Raw genomic sequence first — 22,676 nt, forward strand, 5'->3', positions numbered from 1 at the left:
GGCATATAATGATATCAGGCATACAATAACTTAAAATATTTGAGAAGAATCTCATTTGTATAATTGAATATAATTTTTAGTCATACTTTTGACTTCTTTCTATGTGTTGTTGTTTAGTTGCTAAGTTGTATATGACTCTTTTGTGACCCCATGGACTGCAGCCCGCCAGACCCTCTGTCCATAGGATTTCCTGGGCAAGAATACTGAAGTGGGCTGCCATTTCCTCCAGGGGATCTTCCTGACCCAGGGATCAAACCTGCATCTCCCACATTACCAAGTGGGTTCTTAATCACTAGCCCAGCTTCCTTTGTGTACCATGTAATTATTGCACATATATAGAAAGGAATAATTGGTAGGCTACTGCAAGTGATTAAAGGAGGGATCACACTTATAAGAACTATTTCGCATTTACTCCTCTCACTAGATTGTAAGCTCCGTGAAGGTGGTTTGTCTTGGTCATGGTGTGTAGCCCAGCGCTTGACATGTGGTATTTACTCACTAAATGTTGTCTGACAGTAGTTTAAAAGAATACTATGTTTAAATAATGTTCTTTTAGATTTCTTTTTAAAAGTCACTAAAAATATGAAATTTTTATTACAGTAAGAGCATAGTGAAAAGGTCTTACTGAAATGATTCATAAGGCGAATCCATACCAAGTACTTTGTCTCCATATTTAGCTATTTCCTTTTATATGGTCAGTATGAATCTCTTTTGTGTTTTTGTTACACTATTTCAAAGGACGGTGCATTAATTGTAAGTGTTTTATAACCTGTGAAAAAATAGACTACAGAAAAGCAAAGGAGGTAAAAATGAAAAAGAAATTTTCATAGAGTTTGAAGACTCAACTAAATAAATGGAGAAATTTTATTGTATTTCATTTTAAAACTCCTGAAGTATCATGTATATTTGAAAGTGAAAGTCACTCAGTTGTGTCTGACTTTTTGTGACCCCCATGGACTATACAGTCCGTGGAATTCTCCAGGCCGGGATACTGGAGTTGGCAGCCTTTCCTTTCTCCAGGGGATCTTCTTAACCCAGGCATCGAACCCAGGTCTCCAGCATTGTAGGTGGTTCTTTACCAGCTGAGCTACAAGGGAAGCCCATGTATATTACTCGGTATCTAAATCAGATTCTTCACTTGGGACTTTAGTCATTATAGCGCTTCATGTAGTTCTTCTTCGTCTGTTGTCAGATGTGGATGTTTACTGACTGGCTCGGCCTAGCTGCTGGACGTGCCCCTTGCTGTAGTATACTGCTCTTCACACAGGGAAGGACCCTGCTGTAGGCGTGACCCACGGGCAGCCTCCCTGAGGCCAGAATATCCCTTTAGTTGGTCCTCAGTTTACCTGATGGGCCTTGAAGGACAGCTCCCCTTTATCACCCTTCCCTTAGAGCCTGTAATGAACCGCACCATGCGGTAGGTGCTTGCAGGAGGCTGGAACTCAAGGGGACCTGATAGTTTCTTTAGCCCATGTATGTCTCACGTTACCAATAAAATAGATTCCTTCCATACCAAATCACAACCATTCTGCCAGACATCCAACCCTCCATGATGGTGGTTACTTCTTCAGACTTGGTTTCAGACCTGGATAGGGGATGGTGGGATGATGAACGAGGTGGAAGAACTAGGGAGGAGGCAGATTGTGCAGGCCTTGTAGCTTATAGGAGTTTGGATTTTATACTTCGAGTAATTGGTATCACTGGAGGATTATGAATGGCAGACTGACACGATGTGATTTGTACACGTTGAAAGATCGCTATGGCTTGATGGGTGGAGGATAGATTTGTGGAATCAAGAGTGGCAGAAAGACGTTCAGTGTGCACGCTGCTGAAAATGCCCAGAAGGATGGCATGTCCTGGACCATGGTGGTCTGTGGTGTCAGTACAGGTCAGCAAAGAGATAACCCCGTGACGCCATGTGTGCCCAGGACCATCTTCAGTGCTAACACTTGGAGGGGCTGGTTAGTTGTTAGATTTAGTTATGAGTTGTTTATGAATTGACTCCATAAGAATCTTTAAGAGAACTTATTAGAAGTATGTATTTCCAAGTCTGAATTTGTAGGTTTGGGGTGAACTCTAGGGAAAACTTTTTTCTGAGCAAAGTTGTGAAATACTTTATATTATTTAATACATTCATGTAGGATTATATGGAACAATTCTTTAATGTCCCAAGTGTAAAAATGTACAAAGATTTCTTGACCTTTTTAGAATTAATGATATAAATTTCTTTCTTCTATTGATACACTAGCATCATTCCCCAAATTTAATCTTTCAGCACAGATTACAAATCCCTTTTCATTGACTCAGTCTTATTCTGATAAAGATAGATCTCTCCACCCATGTTCTAAGGAAACTTTGTCTTAAAATAAGAAGAAGCTGCATCTCTTTGTTTAGAGTCCTGAAATTTAAGTAAAAGCTTTTCCCATCCATATTTTCTTAGTCTTTGATTTTAATCCTTTTTAGGTGAAAGTGCTTTCTTGGATTATGAATTTCTACTTATGTGGTTTTATAATTCACTACCATTAACCCAGCTTCTTCATCACCTCTGAATTAGATAACCCCAACCCACTTTTGAGCTTCCCCAAAGGCTCAACAGGTAAAGAATCTGCCTGCAATGCAGGAAACACAGGAGACATGGGTTCAGTCCCTGGGTTGGGAAGATCCCCTGGAGGAGGAAATGGTAACCCACTCCAATATTCTTGCCTGGAAAACACCATGGACAGAGGAGCCTGAAGGGCTAATAGTCCATGGGGTCACAAAGAGTTGGACTCAACTGAATGCGTGCACACACACACACACACACCCCCCACTTTTATGCTTTCTTGTTTTGGGAGGATTCTTAGGATATACAGGAAACTATCATGGCATTTCAGCACATCTATTCTATTCTTAGGAGATGAAAAAAGTAATCCAGGGTAGTGCTTCTCTCTAGAAAATTCTTTAAAAAATAGACCCATTGTGCCTTGATCCCTGCCACTCTACCTCTCTGGGGCCAAAGGGAGGGCCTTAAATTTGCTTTTGCATTTGAGTGGAAATTAGCACCATGAAATGAATCACAGCCTAGTATATATAAGTTAAAGAACATGGATTACAAAATCTGAAAGACCAAAGTTTAAAGCCTGCTTGGCCATCTGTTAGTGGTTTGATTTGGGAGAAGCCAATCTCTGATAGGCTTATTTTAGTCACCTGTAAAATGGGGCTAGGTCTACCCTGGAGGAGGACATGGCAACCTGCTCCAGTATTCTTGCCTAGAGAATCCCACGGACAGAGGAGGTCCATGGGGTCACAAAGAGTCAGCCATGACTGAAGTGTCTTAGCACTAAATGGGGCTAATATTGCCTGTCAAGGGTATTATAAGGATCCCCTCTTACAGAGAGGACTTAGCTTGGCCCACAGTAAGGCCTTAGTAAATACAGCCATTTTATTTTCTATTCCCTCTTAAGCTCTTTGGCTAGTGGTACCCAAACTTTGAGCTGTGTTCAAAGACTGAATCTCTAGATTTAGCAATTCAAAAATATTATATAAACAATAATATAAATAATAATTTTATAATAGTAACTCTTCAAGCAAAATTAGTGACCCTGTACTGCTCACCTTCTGCTTTTTCTCTTTCTTCTAGTTAAGAATATGTTAGTCATATATGAACATTTCTTCCATAGAGGCTATTACATTTGCATTTTCTAGGCCTTTTATTTCTACCTCCTGGGGAGAGTTCTTCTTGTGCCCACATTTGCTCTCATAAGAAACTACCCTCAAAGGATGTCTGGTTGAGTGCCGCTCTCAAGAGCTTTTGAGAACCAATATCCTCCTTCTGCCTTTGCGCTCTGTGTTTCTGGCTTCCGTTTGTTTGGGCTTCAGCAGCTAGAGAGGGCCCCTTAGGATTCACAGTGGAGGCTCCAGTAGAATCTTGTGTGTGTCTGTGTTACTGAGGCTCTTCATGGCCCTTGTGACTCTGAAGGCACAGGGCATTCCTTGTCAGCAACGCGTTTCCTCATCGTAACACTAAATGCACTGCGTCCTCTCCACGCTGGTATCAGAATGTCAGTTGGCTTTTAGAGTGTCAGCCTAAGGAGATGGTCCTCTCTGTCTCTGTCACGTGAAGAGATGACACTGTTGAATCTGAGGTTCGTCTTCTCTTTTTCTCCATCACAGCTTTGACTAAAAGGTCAAAATCTGCTTTGCCAGCTGGTCTCATTCCCCGCTAATTTTCCGATACCACTTTCCAAATCCTGAGCCACATTTCCCTTTGCATATGAATTCTTATTTACTGGCTGGTTTTATCACAGCTTGTGAGTAAGAATGATCCCTCAAAATCAAACCATTCCAGACGGTCTTTTCAACAAATAGGACAATTCATGTGCAAACAGAATGAACCTTTCACCTTACTTCACACTGTTCACGAAAATTAACTCCAGGAGCACCACAGGCCTAAATGTTGGTTCTAAGACCACCATCAAGGAAATGAAAAGACAAAGCACAGAATGGAGGAAAAGATTTGTGAAACAGATACCTGATAAAGGACGTGTATTCAAGTTATATAAAGAACTCTTGCAACTTAATAAGAAAACAACTCACATTTAAAAATGTCTAAAAAAAATAAGCTTATCATATGACTCAGTAATTCCAATCCTAGATATTTATGCAAGGGGAATGAAACATATGTCCATACAAAGACTTGTATGTGAACGATCACAGAAGCATATTTATCAAAGCCCCACACTGTAAACAAAATGTTTATAACTGGTGAGTGGATAAACAAAATGTAATATAGTTATACCATGCAAATCTACCCAGAAGTAAAACGAGCCAACTACTGATACAGGTGATAGCAAGGGGGAACCTCAAACAAACAAACAAACAAAATTACTAGTGAAAGAAGCTAGACACAAAAGACTTTATTGTAGAATCCTATTTACATGAAGTTTCTAGAAAAGGCAGCTGTAGATGTGTAAAACAGATCAAGGGTCATCTCGGGGCGGGAGCGGTCACTGACTGCACATGGGCATCGGAGAAAGGGACTTTTTAGGGCGGTGTGATGGAGGCGTTCTATGACTGGACCGTGGTGTTGGTTGCACAGCTGTGGTAAGGTCACAGAGCGCCCCTGTCCCCCGGGCTCTCACTCGAGCCTTACTCGGCTCTTGGGGCTCTGTTGCTGCAGGAGGCGTCTCCAACTTCTTATTTGACTCCTTGAGCTAAAAGAGGAAGACCCACGAAGCCAGTTTTAATACTTTGTCTCTGAAAGCTCTAACACCTTGGACCTGAGCTTTCCTGTGTCCTTCATCCTTATCTGAATTCCTCTTCCCCCTTTTGAAGATGGATCTGGGAGAAGCCTGATGTCAGATTAGGCAGGATGTTGAACCAAATGGCGATAGGTGTTGAACCTGTTTCCCTCTCCTTCCCACCACCCCCTGAGGTTTTTTTTTTTAATAGAAATTGGTTTTCACTGAAGCTTCAGGCAATTTCAGTGCCTTAAATATTCTTTCTTGACATAATGTTTTTAGAAAGCTGAGTGTCAGGAAGGCCCATTTTTAATTTATCAATGGCACCCTTAGTCTTAATATGCTGAAGCACACTTTACTTTTGAGGGCAGAATTAATCTTTTATCAGATGTACCATGGATGCTGTTGGTTTGATTATTTTAGGAAAACGTTCTTGTGTTGTTTCAGAATTAATGCTACCCACATAACTTTATTTTCCAATATCTGTTCAGAATAGATAAGGGAGAGACAAAGTAAGAGTCACCCATATTAAAGTTAATGCAAAGTAGGTGTAAGTCACTGCTGTTTGAAAAACTAACAGTGTTGTTTAACTTGTTGATTTCATCTTGACTGAGGAAAGTGAAGCTGAAATTAACCCTATCATAGAGACTATCTGGACCTCCTTTTATATGCTACAACTTGTAGAACAGTGGAGAAAATGTTAGCACAATTATAAGAAGATGATTTTATATATGGAAAGCTTTTGGAGGCTGGAGGAGACAAAAAGGAATTTCAGTCTGCCCTTTGTTTAAAGCAGGGCTATGCAGAAATGCCAAAAGCTGTCAATGTAACTTCTTTGCAGCTCTGGGGCTTCAAGTTTTCACATCCCTAAGAGTCACTTAGGGGCTTGTTAAAAATACAGATTCTTGGGTTACACCTCTTTTGACTCTGAGGTTTTAATAAATTCCTCAGGGGATTCTAATATGTATCACATTAGTTAGGGTTCTACAGAGAGTCAGAATTAGTAAGAGGGGTGTGTGTGTGTGTGTAGAAGAGATTATTGTAAGGAATTGGTTCCTGTAACTCTGGAGGCTGAGAAATCCCCAAATCAGCGATCTGGAGACCAAGGAGAGCAGATGGTGTAGTCCTAGGCTGAATCTAAACGCAGAGGAACCCGGAGAGCTGATGATGTAATTTCCAGTCCAAAGTTGAGTCTAAAGGTGGGAAACTGGTGGCTGAATGTGAAGGTAGGCAGAGAACGAGAGAAGGAGGGAGAGAGAAAGGGAGAGGGCAGATCCTCCTTTACTCCCCTTTTTGTTCCATTCCTTCAGCGGACTGGATGTGACTGAGGTTGAGTGGTCACCTCGGGGAGGCAATCTATTTTATTCAGTTTGCTGTTTCAAATGTTAATCTCACCCAGAAACCTTCACGAACACACCCAGAATAATTTTTAATCAAACATTTGGGCATCTCATGGTGTAGTCAAGATGACACATAAATTTAACCATCATACCCTCCAAATCTGAGAAGTTTGAAGCAGTGAGGGGCAAAACCAGATTTCTTAGAAGAAACACTTGTAGGGAGAAACCTTATAAAGAGACTGTTGTTGCCCTTTAGGAAACAATTGTACAATTTTAGTTATCAACTATGTCGGGACTGAGCAAAGCCATAGTGACAGAAAGCTGCCAGGACTTGGAGGGAGAGTTGGAACTGGGGAACGGCTGCTGATGGGCATGGGGCTTCTTCCTGGGGTGAGAAGCATGTTCTGGAGTTAGATGTTGGTGGTGGTGGCACGACTTGTAAATCTGATAAAAGCCACTGGACTGCTCCCTTTGAAATGGTGAATTTCATAGCACGTGGAGTAAATGTCAGAATGCATACATGTCTACTGAGGGAGGCATGAAGAGGTGGACATGGATAATGTGACGTCTCTGAGACATGAAGACGTAAACAAACATGGGCTGACAGAAGGGAGTGTGGGGTTGAGGGCGGGTTTAAAAAGCACAGGACATCTTGCAGCATGACTATGGATTCAAACGGTCCACTGGGAAAGGAAACGTTAACAATGCAAGGTAAGGCCGAGGGAGTTTGCAGTGGTGAAATCCTGCAGTGCCGTCCTGACTCTCTCTCTTCCCCGCTCTCCCCAGGTGACGGACCAGTCAGTGAAAGCGTTCGCTGAGCATTGTCCTGAGCTGCAGTACGTTGGCTTCATGGGTTGTTCGGTTACTTCTAAAGGAGTCATTCACCTAACCAAGGTAGGTTCCACGGCTACATCTCCTCGGTGTTTCCCAGCATCATTCATACCAATGCCCTCTCAGTGTTCCACATACTTGAATGGGGACTGGTCAGACCATAATAGAAGTGTAAGTAGTGTTTGGTATAATAAAAATCAGTTTAAGTCAACAATATAAAATCTATCCTTTCTGCAATGGGACATTCATTTAAACAACAAGTTTGCTTTTGGGCATTTTTCCTTTGCTAATAACTGTGAATGTATACAGTAAAGAAACTGATATATATGACAAGAATTATTTAGATTTTAATGTTATGTATTGTGTTAGATACTTTAATGAAAGTTTTCACTGGTCACGTATCATTAGATCTTCTGAGTATTTGGCTTTTAAGAAGTGCATATGGTCAGTTCATATGATTAAGCTGAACATACATGGTGAAAAGAGAAGTGAATGTATGCCAAAAATTAACTTCATAGTTCAGAGAATTTCCTTATATACAAATATAGGAAATTTCATATTTTAGCAATAATGAAAACATCAGTTCCTTTGTAATCTCTCACTTGTCACGCATCATCTGTGCTGTTTTTCAGAGTTCTATAATAATTATGAACTAATTCTTACATACATGTTTTAGAAAACTGGCTACTATAAAATTTACTTGTGTCTTATTCAAAATTTGTCATGTCTCTTCAAGCTTACAGTTTAGGGAAAAGAGTTTACAGTTTCTTTCCTCCTAGTGAAAGTGAAAGTCGCTCAGTCATGTCCAACTCTTTGAGACCCTATGGACTATACAGTCCATGGAATTCTCCAGGCCAGAAGACTGGAGTGGGTAGCCTTTCCCTCCTCCAGGGGATCTTCCCAACCCAGGGATCAAACCCAGGTCTCCCGCATTGCGGGTTGATTCTTTACCAGTTGAGCCACCAGGGGAGCCCAAGAATACTGGAGTGGGTAGCCTATCCCTTCTCCAGCGGATCTTCCTTGCCCAGGAATCGAACCGGGGTCTCCTGCATTGCAGGCGGATTCTTTACCAACTGAGCTACCAGGGAAGCCCTCTTTCCTCCTAGGAAAAGAGCAAATGTTTATAAATTACCTAGGACTATGGCAATAAGGCCCAGAGGGTAGGAACCCAGGCTCTGTTGTCAGCTTGGGTTTGAATCTTGGCTCTGCCATTAATCAGCTGAGTGAACAAATTATTTTTCAGGGAATTAAGTTGAACTAGTATATGCAAGATGCTTTCCTCAGTATCAGGACCATGGTAAGTGCTAGGTAAACTTTAGCTGCTGCTAAGTTGCTTCAGTCGTCTCCGACTCTGTGAGACCCCATAGACGGCAGCCCACCAGGCTCCCCTGTCCCTGGGATTCTCCAGGCAGGAACACTGGAGTGGGTTGCCATTTCCTTCTCCAATAAACTTTAGCTACTATTATTAAAATTAGTGGTGGCTCAGATGGTAAAGAATGTGCCTACATTGCAGGAGACCCAGGTTTGATCCCTGGGCTAGGAAGATCCCCTGGAGTAGGGAATGGCAACCCACTCCAGTATTCTTCCCTGGAGAATTTCATGGACGGAGAAGCCTGGCAGGCTACAGTCCATGGGGTCGCACAGAGTTGAAGACAACTGAGCGACCAGTACTTTAACTCTCCTTGAAAGAACTGGTGCTTGTGCGCGTGCTTGGTTGTGTCTGAGTGTGTGCGGCCTGGTGCACTGCAGCCCGCCAGGCTCCCCTGTCCAGGGATTCTCCAGGCAAGAATGCTGGAGTGGGTGGCTGGTCTCGTCTCCAGGGGATCTTCCCGACCCAGGGATCGAACCGATGTCTCTTGTGTGTCCTGCACTGGTCAGCAAATTATTTACCGCTGTGCCACCTGGGAAGCCCAAAGAAGTGCTACCGTAACTAAATTGCTAGAAGTTTAGAGCAACTTTGAGGAAAAAAAATCAAATCACTGTTTTATTCTAGTGTATTTGAAACAGTGCCTGTAATTATTCTGTGTCTTCCATGACTGATGGGCTTTAATTATATTTTGAGGATTAGAACCTAAAACTAGCAGAGAGCACAGGCACGTTATTTTCTATTACTGCTCTATCAGAACATCTTCGTGTAACCAAGACCATATGTAACCATAATTTTTTATTCATCTTCTATAACCTTGGCCTGAACATTTTCGTAGATGAATGTTTTTCCCATCACATCATCTACTGCTGTTTATAGTGCAGAGCAGAAATACCTTTGGATGAACAGATTGTGCACAACAAGTGTTATAATGACCATATGTGGGCTTTTTACGATCACTTGAAATTGTACTCATTAAAGACAAAACAAGACTTATTAGATCAGTAAGTGCTTCCCTGAACATTCTGAGATGGCCAAGAATTATGGTACACTGGTGCTTAAAAGATCAGAATTATTCTCTGTGACAAAGTAGCAGCGACAGCAAATGTCGGCTTTGGAAGGCTTAATTTGCTGCGAAGAGTATTCTGAAGATTGTATTCCGGGATTGGGGGTTTGGCCTGTCAGCACTCGGAATCTACTGGATTCATATCAAAGCCGATCCGCAGCGTTCTAGGCTCATCCCTGTGCTCAGCACAGTGTTTTGGTGAGAAGACCGGTCTGTGGCATGACACTGCTTAGTTCAGGGATTCAGGTAACGGCAAGATAGCCTTTTAAACGTACGTTACTTTGGCTAAGCTAGTTTAGTTGTTTCAGCTTTTGAAAACCAAGGGTAGAACTCAAAGCTTTTTGTTAAATTGCGTTCTGACAGTGTTTTTATACTAAGACATTATACAAAATGTAATTTACATTCACACAGTGTTTGTAAATATATAAACGTTCCTAGAAAGTTGTGTTACCCTTATTGTCCTCACGGTGTATAGTTTTCAATACTTTTTTCTCAATATTTTATGTAATTTTTAAATAAATGATTAGAGGATGTGAAATGCAGAGTGTTATCAGGATAAATATATTTAATTTTATATGATTGAGAAAATCTCTCCAACATCCTAGTTTCCAGTCTGTGACTCTAAATCTGCTAAAGAGGCAAATGCCATGAAAGCTCCGTGCCTTAGTTTCCTCCTGTGAAGAGGCATGTCTGTAACAGAGGATCTATCTCTAGAGTTTCTTATAGCCAGGCAAATCCCTGAATTTAAGAATTGTTGGCCTGGAAGGGACTCTGAGTGGCTGTCCTTGAATGCGAGGAATGTCAAGTCCTTACTAAGTTAGAAGGGAAAACTGGGGATTTGTAACATCTTAGATTGTTAAATCAAGGGCAGGAAGACAGAAGATTGGGAACAAGAGAAAGAATATTGATATTCTATTACTGTGGTCTCGTGGACTTAATTTTACTTTGGTGCTCTCCGTCTTGTCTGAACTCTATTGGTGACACACCCTTAGTCTTCAGATGCATTCTGTTAATATCAAGCAGTAATGGACTTCCTTCTAAGCTGCTATGACTACGTAAATGAGAGTCCAGAAATAGCTAACAGCGAACCCACACAGGTTGAGAAGGTAGTCAGCTTTCCTGGAGTGGGTTTGGAAGCGGGGATGAGAGCTTCTGAGGTTTCTGTTTTGCCTCCGAAGTTGAGAACGTTAATGACGTGCAGTGTCCGGCAGAATTGCGTCTCCTCCAACCCAGGACTTCTCTCAGGTGTTGGAAGCATTTCCAGCTCATAGCACAGGGAAGGATAGCCCAGGCAAAGCCGAGCAGGCGACCTGAGTAGACACAGAATGGGAAGTCCAGGGAGACTGGGGTGGCCAGGGCTCAGGAGGACAAAGTACCAGAGTGGAGACAGCTGCGTAGAAAACCCCAGAGATGACTGTATGTTCTCCCGTGCTTATCTGGTCCTAATAACCCACGAGTAAAGAAATCCCAAGAGAAACAAGGAAGTAGTAATATTTTGAACTGAAGGAGAATAAAGACAAAACACACCAGATTTAGTGGGATGATGCTAAAGTACTCACTTTGGTTAAATAGCACCAAACACCTACATACGAAAAAAAGAAAGGTCTCAGGTCAACGGCCGTAGCTTCTACCTTATGAAACTTGAGAAGAGTAAATTAAACTCAAAGTAAGCAGAGGGAAGGAAATAATAAACATCACAGTGGATATTAGTGAAATGGAAAACAAAAAGAAATATTAATGAAAGCGCAAAGCTGGTTCTTTGATAAACTAGATAAATCTGTATTCAGACTAATTAAAAGAGAGAAGGAGACATTGCCAGTGCCGTGACTCAGAGGGGCAGCATAACTGCAGAGTCTCCAGATATTAAAAGGGTAACGGGAACATCATGAGCATCTTCACGCCTCTAAATTCAACAAGTTAGATGAAATGGAAAATATATTTGAATGTCGTGAATTTCCGAAGCTCGCTCAAGAAGAAATATTCAGTAGATAACCTGGATACCTCTGTTACTTAAAGAAATTACTTTTGTTGTTAAAAACCTTCCCTCAACGATACTCCCTGCCCAGAGTGCTTCACTGGTGAATTCTACCAAATATTTGTTATGTTTCAAAACTTTTTTGGACCTCCCTGGTGGCTCAGATGGTGAAGAATCTGCCTGCAACCCTAGAGACCCAGGTTCGATCCCTGGGTTGGGAAGATCCCCTGGAGAAGGGAATGACTACCCACTCCAGTATTCTTGCCTTGGAGAATCCCATGGACAGAGGAGCGAGATATGTACTTGAGTGATTTACTATTGGAATGATATAGCATTGGGGCTTTGTATCAAAATATCATACAGCAGATGAAAAAATAGAAAAGTGGATAGGCCAATAAAGGAAACAAAAATGGCAAAATATAGATAATTGAGGTAGGTTATAGGACAAGAAGGTTCATTATATTATTCTCATTACTTTTGTTTATCCTTGAAAATTTCCGTAATAATGAAGCTTTTAAGAGGTTAAAATTGATATTAATATAACATGATAAGTCGTATTATTCAATCACATACTTTTTAAGAACTCATAGTAACATGGAAAAAGCTCAGGATGATAATGAATACTCAAGTGCATTATATATAATACTAATTTAAAATCATTTGAACAAATAAGCCAATGGAGTCTGAAATATAAAAGTGGCATGTTATATAGTACATGTAGTTGGTGTGCAAATGTGAGGTCTGCTCTGAGTTCATGAGTTTCAGGCCACTGATCCATTGTGAATTGACTTCAGTCACTTCGAATGATCTCAACCAGTAGTCAGGAAGATGCTGTTTTATTCATAAATGACTAAGTACTCATTTAATGACTAGTCAATAAATGACTGTTAAAAAGATGAAGAATTTTTGACAAAACTTCGTTTTTGTTTTATGCTGTATAAAATTTATATTTGTCATACCTTAGGGATAGATGTTTTTCCTTTTTAGATTGTTGATATATTTTAAAGTTGTTAATTAATTAATGATATTAATTCTGATGCTGTGCATGCATGCTAAGTCACATCAGTCATGTCCGACTCTTTGTGATCCCATGTACTGTAGCCCTCCAGGCTCCTCTGTCCATGGGATTCTCCAGACAAGAATACAGGGGTGGGGTTGCCATGCCCTCCTCCAGCGAATCTTCCTGACCCAGGAATTAAACCCATGTCTCTTATGTCTCCTGCATTGGCAAGGGGATTCTTTACCACTAGCACCACCTGGGAAGCCTATCTTAGATATTATTGTTGTTTCAGTTTTCAGTTTAGAAGCATGAACTGAATTCTTGGGATATGTCAGATATGGGTATGTTTATTTGTTTTTGTTTTTAAGGAGAGGTGTTTTTTGGAAGGTAGCAGCTAAAAAAATTCAGATATTTTCTTGGACCATATCATATTTGAAGAACTTTTTGTAAAACACATAGTTTAAAAGTGCTTATGGCTGAAAATATGAAATGTTTTCTAAAGAAAAACAAAATTGATTTTTTTTTTCAGTCAATTTAACATAAGTAAGTGAAAGAATGTTCATCCATGCAGCTAACTCAATTCTCGTCTTCCTTTTCATGTTTATTCAGAGACTAGAAATGAAGGATGAACTTTCTTGCCTTCTAAATTTCAAAACAACTGATCAGTTTAGAATGTCTTATTCTAAAGATAGAACATATTATTTTGCTGCTTTTGGGGTGATATTGCTGTTAAGTTATAGATTATAATTTTGTTTGTTTCTGATTAATTTATAGGAACTTGAGTGGTATTTTGAGATGTGGAAAGTGTGTTCTTGAATTCATTCAGCTCTGAAATATTCCCTTTTGAGTAGACCAGTGATGACTCTGAAGAGGTGTTTGTAGGATGCTGTTGGTTTTTTTAGCTTTTGGGGAGTTAAGAGTTGAGCTAGAAAGCAAGTTTTGAGAATTTAGACAATGATTCTCTAGGCCTGGTGTGATCCATTAATAGATTTTTTTTCTTAGAAGTTTACAAGGGACAGCAAGCCACTTATTGCTGTCATCAAAGCTAATGGTGTGACTGCTGATCGTAAGACTTTGGCATTTCACGTAATCTCTTACTCTCAGTTTTCTCATCTGTAAAATGAGGATAATAATAGCATCCACCTATCTCTCAGGCTGTAGAGAAAGGGTGTTTGGCGCATACTAAAGCAGCATTTGAAAAATAATATAAAGAAGTAATTGTAAAAATGTTCATTATTATGTACTGCTTATAACTCTTTAGTCCTAATCCATTCATGTTCTTTTATAAAAATAAAAATGTAAAATGATTTTCATGAAAATAAATCTCAGTTAAAAGCTTTATGACCCTTCATTCTACCTGAGTGCCAATTCAGAATATTAAGATGAATAACTGTCTGCTCTTCATGAGTTTGTTTTCTCTCCTTTAACCCACTGAACAACTAAAATAATATTTTAAATCATCAAAAAATTCCTACCATAGCAATGCACTGAATCAGAGGAATATAGTGTTGTACCTCATTTAAATTTTTTCTTATTGAAATAGAGTGGATTTACATTGTTGTGTTAATTTCCACTACACTGCAGAGTGATTCAGTTACACATACATGTGCGTTCTGCTTACGCAGTACTCTTGCACTGTGGTTCATCACCGCACACTGAGTGCCGTTCTCCGTGCTGTACGGCAGGGCCTTCCTTGTTGCTTGTCCGTTCTGCGTGTACTGCTGCGTCTCTGATTTCGAACTCCCAGTCCACCACCCCACCAGAGTCTGTTCTCTGTGTCTGTGATTCGCTTTCTTTTTCATAAAAGCTCATTTGTGTCGTATTTTAGATTCTACGTATGAGTGATATCGGCTGATATTTGTCCTCATTTCTGACTCACTTCACGTGGTGTGGTGATAATCTTCAGTTACATCCACGTTGTTGCAGTGGCATTATTTCACTCTTTTTTATAATATTCCCATGCCTATGTGTGTATATATATAGGGCTTCCCCAGTGGCTCAGTGGTCAAGAATCCACCCGCAGTGTAGGAGACACAGGAGACGTGGGCTTGATCCCTGGGCTGGGAAGATCCCCGGAGGAGGGCATGGCAACCCACTCCAGCATTCTTGCGGCAGTACACCCTGAACACAGGAGCCTGATGGGGTGTAGTCCATGGAGTCACAAAGAGTTGGATGTGACTGAAGTGACTGAGCGTGCACGCACGTGTATGTGTATGCTGCGTCTTCTATGTCCATTCACTTGTCATTGAACATTTTGGTTGTTTCTCTGTCTTGGTTATTGTGAATAGTGTTGCTATGAACATCAGGATGCATGTATCATTTTGAATTATATTGTTCTCTGGATATAGGCCCAGGAGTGGGATTGCTGGATCATATGGTAGCTTCACTTTTTTGTTTTTAAGGGGCCTCTGTACTGTTTTCCATAGCGGTTGTGCTAATTTACATTTCCACCAGCAGTATAGGGGGTCCTCTTTTCTCTCCACCCTCTGCAGCATTTGTTATTTGTAGACTTCTTAATGATGGCCATTCTGACTGGCATAAGGTATGTTATACCTTACTGCTATTACACAAATGAATGACTTTGATTTTTATTTTTCAAATTAGTGTAGGCAGTGTCTACATAAGCGGTAGCATTTTATCACCTTTACTTTTTTCATTCTACTAAGTCAGTAATATCTGTTCAGTGAGGCTACTCTTTTTATATTTTATAACCCTATTACCCTCACTCTAGTTATAATGTCTATTTGTGCTACATTTTCATTCCAGCAGCTGCCATAGCAGCATGTATCAATATGAGGCTAGTAAAATAAATGAATGCATCTTTCGAATGACTCAGTTTGTGAAAGTCCTAACAAGTAAAATGAACGAATAAATTTCTTTGTTGTATCTGTCCTTTGATAAAATGGTTTCTTCAGGCTTTAATGTAAATATATAAATATTAAATGAGGAAAGTTGGCTATCTTTCTTGAAAGGACCTTTCTTGGATCTTGGCTTTATACTTTATATGTCATTTTACCTTGCTTATGTTAGCCTCAGTTCACTCCTTGCGTTTTTATCACACACTTCTTGTTTATAAATACAGAGTACTTCTGTAGGCACAGATTTCAACTTTACTTATCTGGTCTCTAACACATGAGGTCAGTCTTTATCCAAGAAAGATATTAGGAGATACCGCTTTCATGCTCTTTTTGACTTTCAGATTCATTCACACTGTGTAGTGACAGAAATTTTATTTAAGGAGCATTGTGAGTCTGCTTCATTCAGTCTTGTGGTTTATATATAAATACATAACGGTATCAGGCACAGATGGGGTCATGTCTCTAAGTCGACCGAACAGACTACCTGAATTAGAGAATGAGATCTGGGGCTTGATAAGAATAAATTGTAATGAAACTTAAATGAGGAAATATACCACTGAGGGAAGAAAAGTGAGTGGATCTCATTTATTAATTAATTTTTATTGAAGTATAGTTAATTTACAATGTTGAGTTAGTTTCAGTTATACAGCAAAATGATTCATTTATCAATTATTAATTTGAAATAAACATGTATTGAAAATTACAGAGTCTGGTTAATTTAAAACATATTCAATTGATTACAACATTGGGGGCAGGAGGAGAAGGGGACGACAGAGGATGAGATGGCTGGATGGCATCACTGACTCGATGGACGTGAGTCTCAGTGAACTCCGGGAGTTGGTGATGGACTGGGAGGCCTGGCGTGCTGCAATTCATGGGGTCGCAAAGAGCGGGACACGACTGAGCGACTGATCTGATCTGATCTGATATTTACTTAATAGTTTTGAGTTCCTTGGACTCAAGGAGATCACACCACTCAATCCTAAGGGAAATCAGCCATGAATACTCATCGGAAGGACTGATGCTGAAGCTGAAGCTCCAGTACTTTGGCCACTTGATGCGAAGAGCAACTCACTGGCAAAGACCCTGATGCTGGGAAAGATTCAAGGCAAAAGCAGAAGGGGATGACAGAGGATGACATGGTTAGATGGCATCACTGACTCAATGGACATAATTTTGAGCAAACTCCAGGAGGTAGTGAAGTACAGGGAAGCCTGGTGTGCTGCAGTCCATGGGGTCACAAAGAGTTGGACACAAATTAGCGAGTGAAAAAAAAAAGTTTTTGAACATTTATAAAATATTTAATGGTGTTTTATTGTCAACTAATTCAGCTATCTTATTTAAACACTGTTTCCAGTGCACCTGGGCAGCTCCTGTTAGCCACAGGGAAGTCCCTGCATATGTGCAATATTATATATTCACTTACACACAAACACACGCTGTGTCGATCATTAATCATAGAGAATCCAGATAATCGTATTTTTCTTTACAATTTTGTTTAACATTGCGCAGTGTTAATAATGATGGCCTAAGGGTCTCCTGGATGCTGAGGGAAAGATAAATTATGTTGCATCTTTATCGAAGTCACTGTCTTTGAAAACAGGGAATTCATTTCCATGGTAACTCACTATTAGTCAAACATAGAAGGTGTGTGTTCAAAAATTTTAGCTTGGAATCGCAATATTTATTTGGGTCTACATAATATTACTCATTACTTCCCATAATAATTTTTGGAATAGAGTTTGTTTGCGAGCTCCCTCTTCTCTGGGCACACTGGCCCAGCAAGAGAGTCCAGTAGCGTCCATTGACTAAAGGCAGTTGAGCTCCTCATATGAGTTCTCCAGCCCAGAGGTATCACAGGTGGTTACACAAAAGCTGTTGATCACAGTGTATTTGCAAAACCGTCAGGAGCATCGCCGCTTCCCTACTGTAGACTTCCTCACAATTGATTGTCTCCCAGTGGGATGATAGGCTATCCATATTTTTCTCCATGAAAAAAGCTGCCCACTGGAGCTTTCTCTGTTATATTCACTAGTGGAAATGCTTGGTTATTATGTTCGATCAGAGGTACTTTTCGACATGCAATTGGCTATCAATCTTGGATCTTTAAAAACGAAACAATATCCCTGTGCCTGAGGAAGCCGACAGCAGCTCCGGATACTTTTCCGCTTTCATCTCGCTCAGAGGAGAAAACAAAATCTTTGAGCACCCTGGGGTTCCCAGGCAAGGCGTGGGGCATACTCTGGGAGTTCCTCCTCCTTCTGGGCTATCACCATGAGCTCCCATTAGACTGACTGTTTCTTTTCATTTGGAAGCTGGCCCGCCTTTCTCCTTTCCCTCCTTCTGCTTCGAGCCAGTCCTAGGGCTGTTCGCCCTCCTATCCTCCCTTCTCTCCGAGCGTCTCTTCTGTGTCACAGGGGGCTTCTCTCTGCAGGCTGCATTTAGCGGGAGGCAGGAAGGCCGAGGGAGGGAGTCCCTCTGGTGTTTCGTTCCCTCCTTCTCTGTCTCAGGTTGCGTTTCTGGCAACAGGCTTCATTTCCTCCGTGATTCCAGCCCTGGACAGACCTCCCGCAGCCCCAGCTTGCACTGGAAGACCAGGCATGTGGTTTTCATGAACACTGAGGCTTCTTTCTTGTCTCTCTAGCCTTGGGGTGCTCGTGGCGCCCTGCTGTTGGAAAATCTCTGGCTTACAGTAGCCTCTCTTCTCAGCTTCTACTTCATCAGAATAGCCTTTTTTTTTTTTTTTTTTTTTTTAATGAAATTCCCTTCAGCTTATAGGGATTTGTTTTCCTAGTAAGATACTAGAACGTATTACATGAGAGCATCTCTAAGATAATAGAACTGATATTTATCTCCCCTCTAAGAATCTTGTAACAATGAGACCAAAGCACAAAGCAGAGAATTGCACACTGTATAACATTTAAATTAGACTTGACCTTTCCTTAGACTGGAGCTTCCCTCATAGCTCAGTTGGTAAAGAATACACCTGCAATGCAGGAGACCCCAGTTCAATTCCTGGGTTGGGAAGATCTGCTGGAGAAGGGATAGGCTACCCACTCCAGTATTCTTGGGCTTTTCAGGTGGTTCAGTTGGTAAAGAATCGCCCTGCAATGTGGGAGACCTGGGTTTGATCCCTGGGTTGGGAAGATCTCCTGGAGAAGGGAAAGGCTACCCACTCCAGTATTCTGGCCTGGAGAATTCCATGGACAGTCCATGGGGTTGCAAAGAGTCGGACACGACTGAGTAACATTCACTTTCATTCCCTGGACTATCTGTAGCCATAGTCTTGTCTTGGATCTAGATAAGCTAAAACTCGATAGATGGAAACAACTAGCTGTGTGACAATTAGGAATAATGAAGCTACAGCTCTTGGTAATTCCCAAGAGTAGGATGGAAAGCCAGATGCTTACTTATAAAAAGATAGTTTTTATGCATGCTCCTTTTGTTTTGTGTGCGTGCTCAGTCGTGGCTGACTCTCTGCGAGCCCGTGGACTGAAGCCCACCAGGCTCCTCTGTCCATGGGATTCTCCAGGCAGGACACTGGAGTGGGCTGCCATTCCCTTCTCCAGGGGATCTTCCCAATCCAGGGATCCAACCCAGGTCTCCCGCATTGGCAGGGACGTTCTTTACCACTGAGCCCCCTGGGAAGCCATGTTCCTGGAAAGGGTGAAATGTAAATGTTTCTCAGTGCTGTAATGTGTGCCAATTCACAGAGGCAAATGCAAAGAGAAATATTTCACTAAGTAAGTTAATTGTTGTGAACTAGTTATTTGAGTTATTATTAGTTACCAGTTAATTAAAGTTATATATTGGATGGTTTTGACTGACAATTAAAAATAACCCATTACCATATCAGTTGTTGTCGTTTAGTTGCTCAGTCCTGTCCGACTCTTTGTGACCCCATGGACTGCAGCACGCCAGGCCTCCCTGTCCATCACCAACTCCCGGAGTTTACTCAGACTCATGTCCATCGAGTTGGTGATGCCATCCAATCATCTCATCCTCTGTCATCCCCTTCTCCTCCTGCCCTCAGTCTTTCCTAGCATCAGGGTCTTTTCAATAGAGTCAACTCTTCGCATCAGCTGGTCAAAGTATTTGAACTTCAGCTTCAGCATCAGTCCTTCCAGTGAATATACCATATCAGTACTTCTGTTTATTTTTTAACTTTTAGATCTTGGTCATGCTTTTTGTTGATGTAAGAAAGTATAAGTGACCCAAATTGCATAATATTGAAGTAAATCATAAATTTTGAAGTTTAAATTTAGTGCTGTTTAAAATTTCATCTCAATTACCTTTTCAACTCAAAGATGGAAGAAAGTGGTTGAGAGAAGAGAATTAGTTCTTTGTATCAGAAGGTAGTGCTTTAATATATAAATCAAACATATAATTTCTGTGCTTCATTTTTGAAAAATTTGCATTATCTAATGATAGTTTCATGTTCTGTGTGATCTAATATCAAGGAAAACCTTGTAAAGGCCTTTCTGAGTGCCATTTCTTACTGTTAACTGATATACTGGGCTTCCCTTGTGGCCCAGCTGGTAAAGAATCCGCCTGCCATGCGGGAGACCTGGGTTCGATCCCTGGGTTGGGAAGATCCCCTGGAGAAGGGAAAGGCTCCCCACTCCAGTATTCTGGTCTGGAGAATCTATACAGTCCATGGGGTTGCAAAGAGTCGGAGGCGACCGAGTGACTTTCACCTTCACTCTACTGCCTGTAGCATAGTCATTAACCTAGAATTGTAGATCATTCACTTCTGCCTCTTAACATTGAGTGTGATTCGTCAATTCCAAATTTAAACACATGTAAACCAAATGCTATTGCTTCTTATAACCTTTTTTTTTTTTTTAGGACAAAGGTAAAACTAAGTACAACAAATGGGACCTGAGTCAATATTTGTAGAGTTCTTGACTTGGGTTTTGAGTGTGAATACTCACATGCTCTTTAGAAAGTTTGAGTTTTCTAAGATTTTCCTTAGAGAGTGTTCATTCTTTTATTATTATAGGTGATTTTGGCATTTAGATGATACCATGAATAATGAAATCAAGTACAATGCCAGAAGTGAAGATTGTGGAAGAAATACTATTCTTCCTACGTGCATCCTGATATTTTTATTTCTTACTTAGTAGGGGTGATCTGATTGGTTCATTTTTAGATTGTTATATCAGCCTGGTTTTCCCTCTGAAAGGGGTATCTGAGGCTTTACTGGGGAGGAGTGGAAGAGGGGAGGAGTCATGTACACATTTGCGGATGTTTCTCCTCACACAGACAGCTGCTGAGGAATGCCTGGGTTAGCGGTGTCCCCCGAGGACGCAGGGTGCCCCAGACCCTGGGTGAGCCCCAGAGGAGAGCTGTACTGACGGAGCTGCACGCTCTTCCTCCACGTGTTAGGAAATCTGTTTCCGGTTTATGGAGGTGGGAAAATGAGCAGTGACCCTGTTGGTAGCTACCGTCCCGGGTGCCTGGGTGCTCTGAACAGTACTCGGTCACAGATTGGAAGAAGTAGTGCCTGAATTAAGTTTTGGGCACTCTTCACTCTGAACTTTGACTTTATTCTGAGGCTCAGAGATGAGAGTGTAAGCCCGAGAGATTTTCCATGTGACCATGAATATTCTAAACCAGGAAGAAAGAAATTAGTTACATATCCTGAGTCAGAAAGAAAGAAATAAAAGATATTTCATTTTAGAGAGTAGGTATACCATTTCTGTAACATTTTTTTTTTGAATGCCAGGAAATGGCAATATATGCCAGAGTATTTTTTTTTTAATTAAAAATTGTTATTGTCATTTCTTTGCTTTACAGTTTCACACATTTAACAATAAAGAATGGAATAATTTGACTCTTTGGCTTTGATAGTATAATATCAGGAAGTGAATGTACAGGTCACTTGGCATGGATATGATAAACTTTGTCCCAGGCTAATGACATTTCGATTACTACTTTTAAAAATAAGATTGTAAAACTTGTATTTGGAATATATTTCCAAAACTTTTGGCATATTGAAGTAGTATGATACATGGTTGCAAGCGATTGAAATGGGTTCAAAATCCCATGAATTGTCTTCTTTAAAAAAAAAAAAAGGATCTGTGAACGTGGTGTGAGAAAATGAAAGAGAAGCGCCCAGCCAGCCCGTCGGATGGAGCAGTCTCCCCTTGCTTGGCTCCTATTTGATTTAGTTTACCCTTAATTTATTTAAGCTGTGCTTTTTTTCTTATTTAAGCGAAGCAGTATGAATATTTTATTTTTTAATTGAGGAGAAATTCTGCTTCCTCACACCTGCAGACTGAGAAATCTGACAGGGCTTCTTAGTGCTGTTAACTGCAAGTGCTGTTTGTAGTTTGTTATGAGCTCTAGAAATCTTCCATGGAGAAAAGAAAGGGATTTGGTGAAAAGAAAAGTCCTAGGGAAAGAGTCAATTAGAGAGTGTGCCGCCTGCCAGACTGGAAGAGGAGGAACCGATCCATTCCGAGTCTGTTTGGAGAAGCAGGGATGCAATTAACAAACGCACATCTCTGCAGCAGAGATTAGCATTTTGGGTGAACTACTCAAAATTCCTGCCATACATATCAAAACTCTGTCAAATTACAGAGACTTCTTAAATGTTCTTCATTTTAAGAATAAATATGAAAAGAGATGATGCTTCTTGTTCTAAGATAACCTTTGATTGTGTGGAATGAGGATTTTTTTTTTAATGTAATGCTTACATATTAGTGAAGTTTATGTTCAGATATATCACTTTTAGAAACATGTAGCTTCAGAGCTGCAGATCCTGCGTTTGATACAGTTACAAGAACAGAATCCTGGTTTTGGGAAACCCGAACCCATGAAGTTATTTTTAAAGTTTTGATCCTGATTTCAAGCTCATTCTGCAATATAGACATTTGATAGTTTGGTTTGATGCACCTAGTTCTGTGTGAGGCCACTGCTGCCTGAGAAGTGAGTCAGACATGGGCCCTGACCTGCACTAGCTTGCCTTGGACTCTAGTGGGGGAAACGCACGCTTAATTAGATTAAATTATAAAGC

General features: G+C 40.7%; 1 protein-coding gene across 1 annotated transcript in view; it reads left to right on the forward strand.

Annotated features, from left to right (window-relative positions):
* FBXL17 (F-box and leucine rich repeat protein 17) overlaps positions 1-22,676 on the forward strand; it is a 521,490-nt gene that overhangs the window by 148,619 nt on the left and 350,195 nt on the right. Inside the window, exon 5 of the mRNA XM_006067398.4 lies at positions 7,346-7,453. Within this exon, the coding sequence (XP_006067460.2) occupies positions 7,346-7,453 (108 nt within the window). The remainder of the gene's footprint in view (positions 1-7,345; positions 7,454-22,676) is intronic.

This window comes from Bubalus bubalis, chromosome 9, assembly GCF_019923935.1.
Source record: "Bubalus bubalis isolate 160015118507 breed Murrah chromosome 9, NDDB_SH_1, whole genome shotgun sequence".
In the NCBI taxonomy this organism is placed as follows: Eukaryota; Metazoa; Chordata; class Mammalia; order Artiodactyla; family Bovidae; genus Bubalus; species Bubalus bubalis.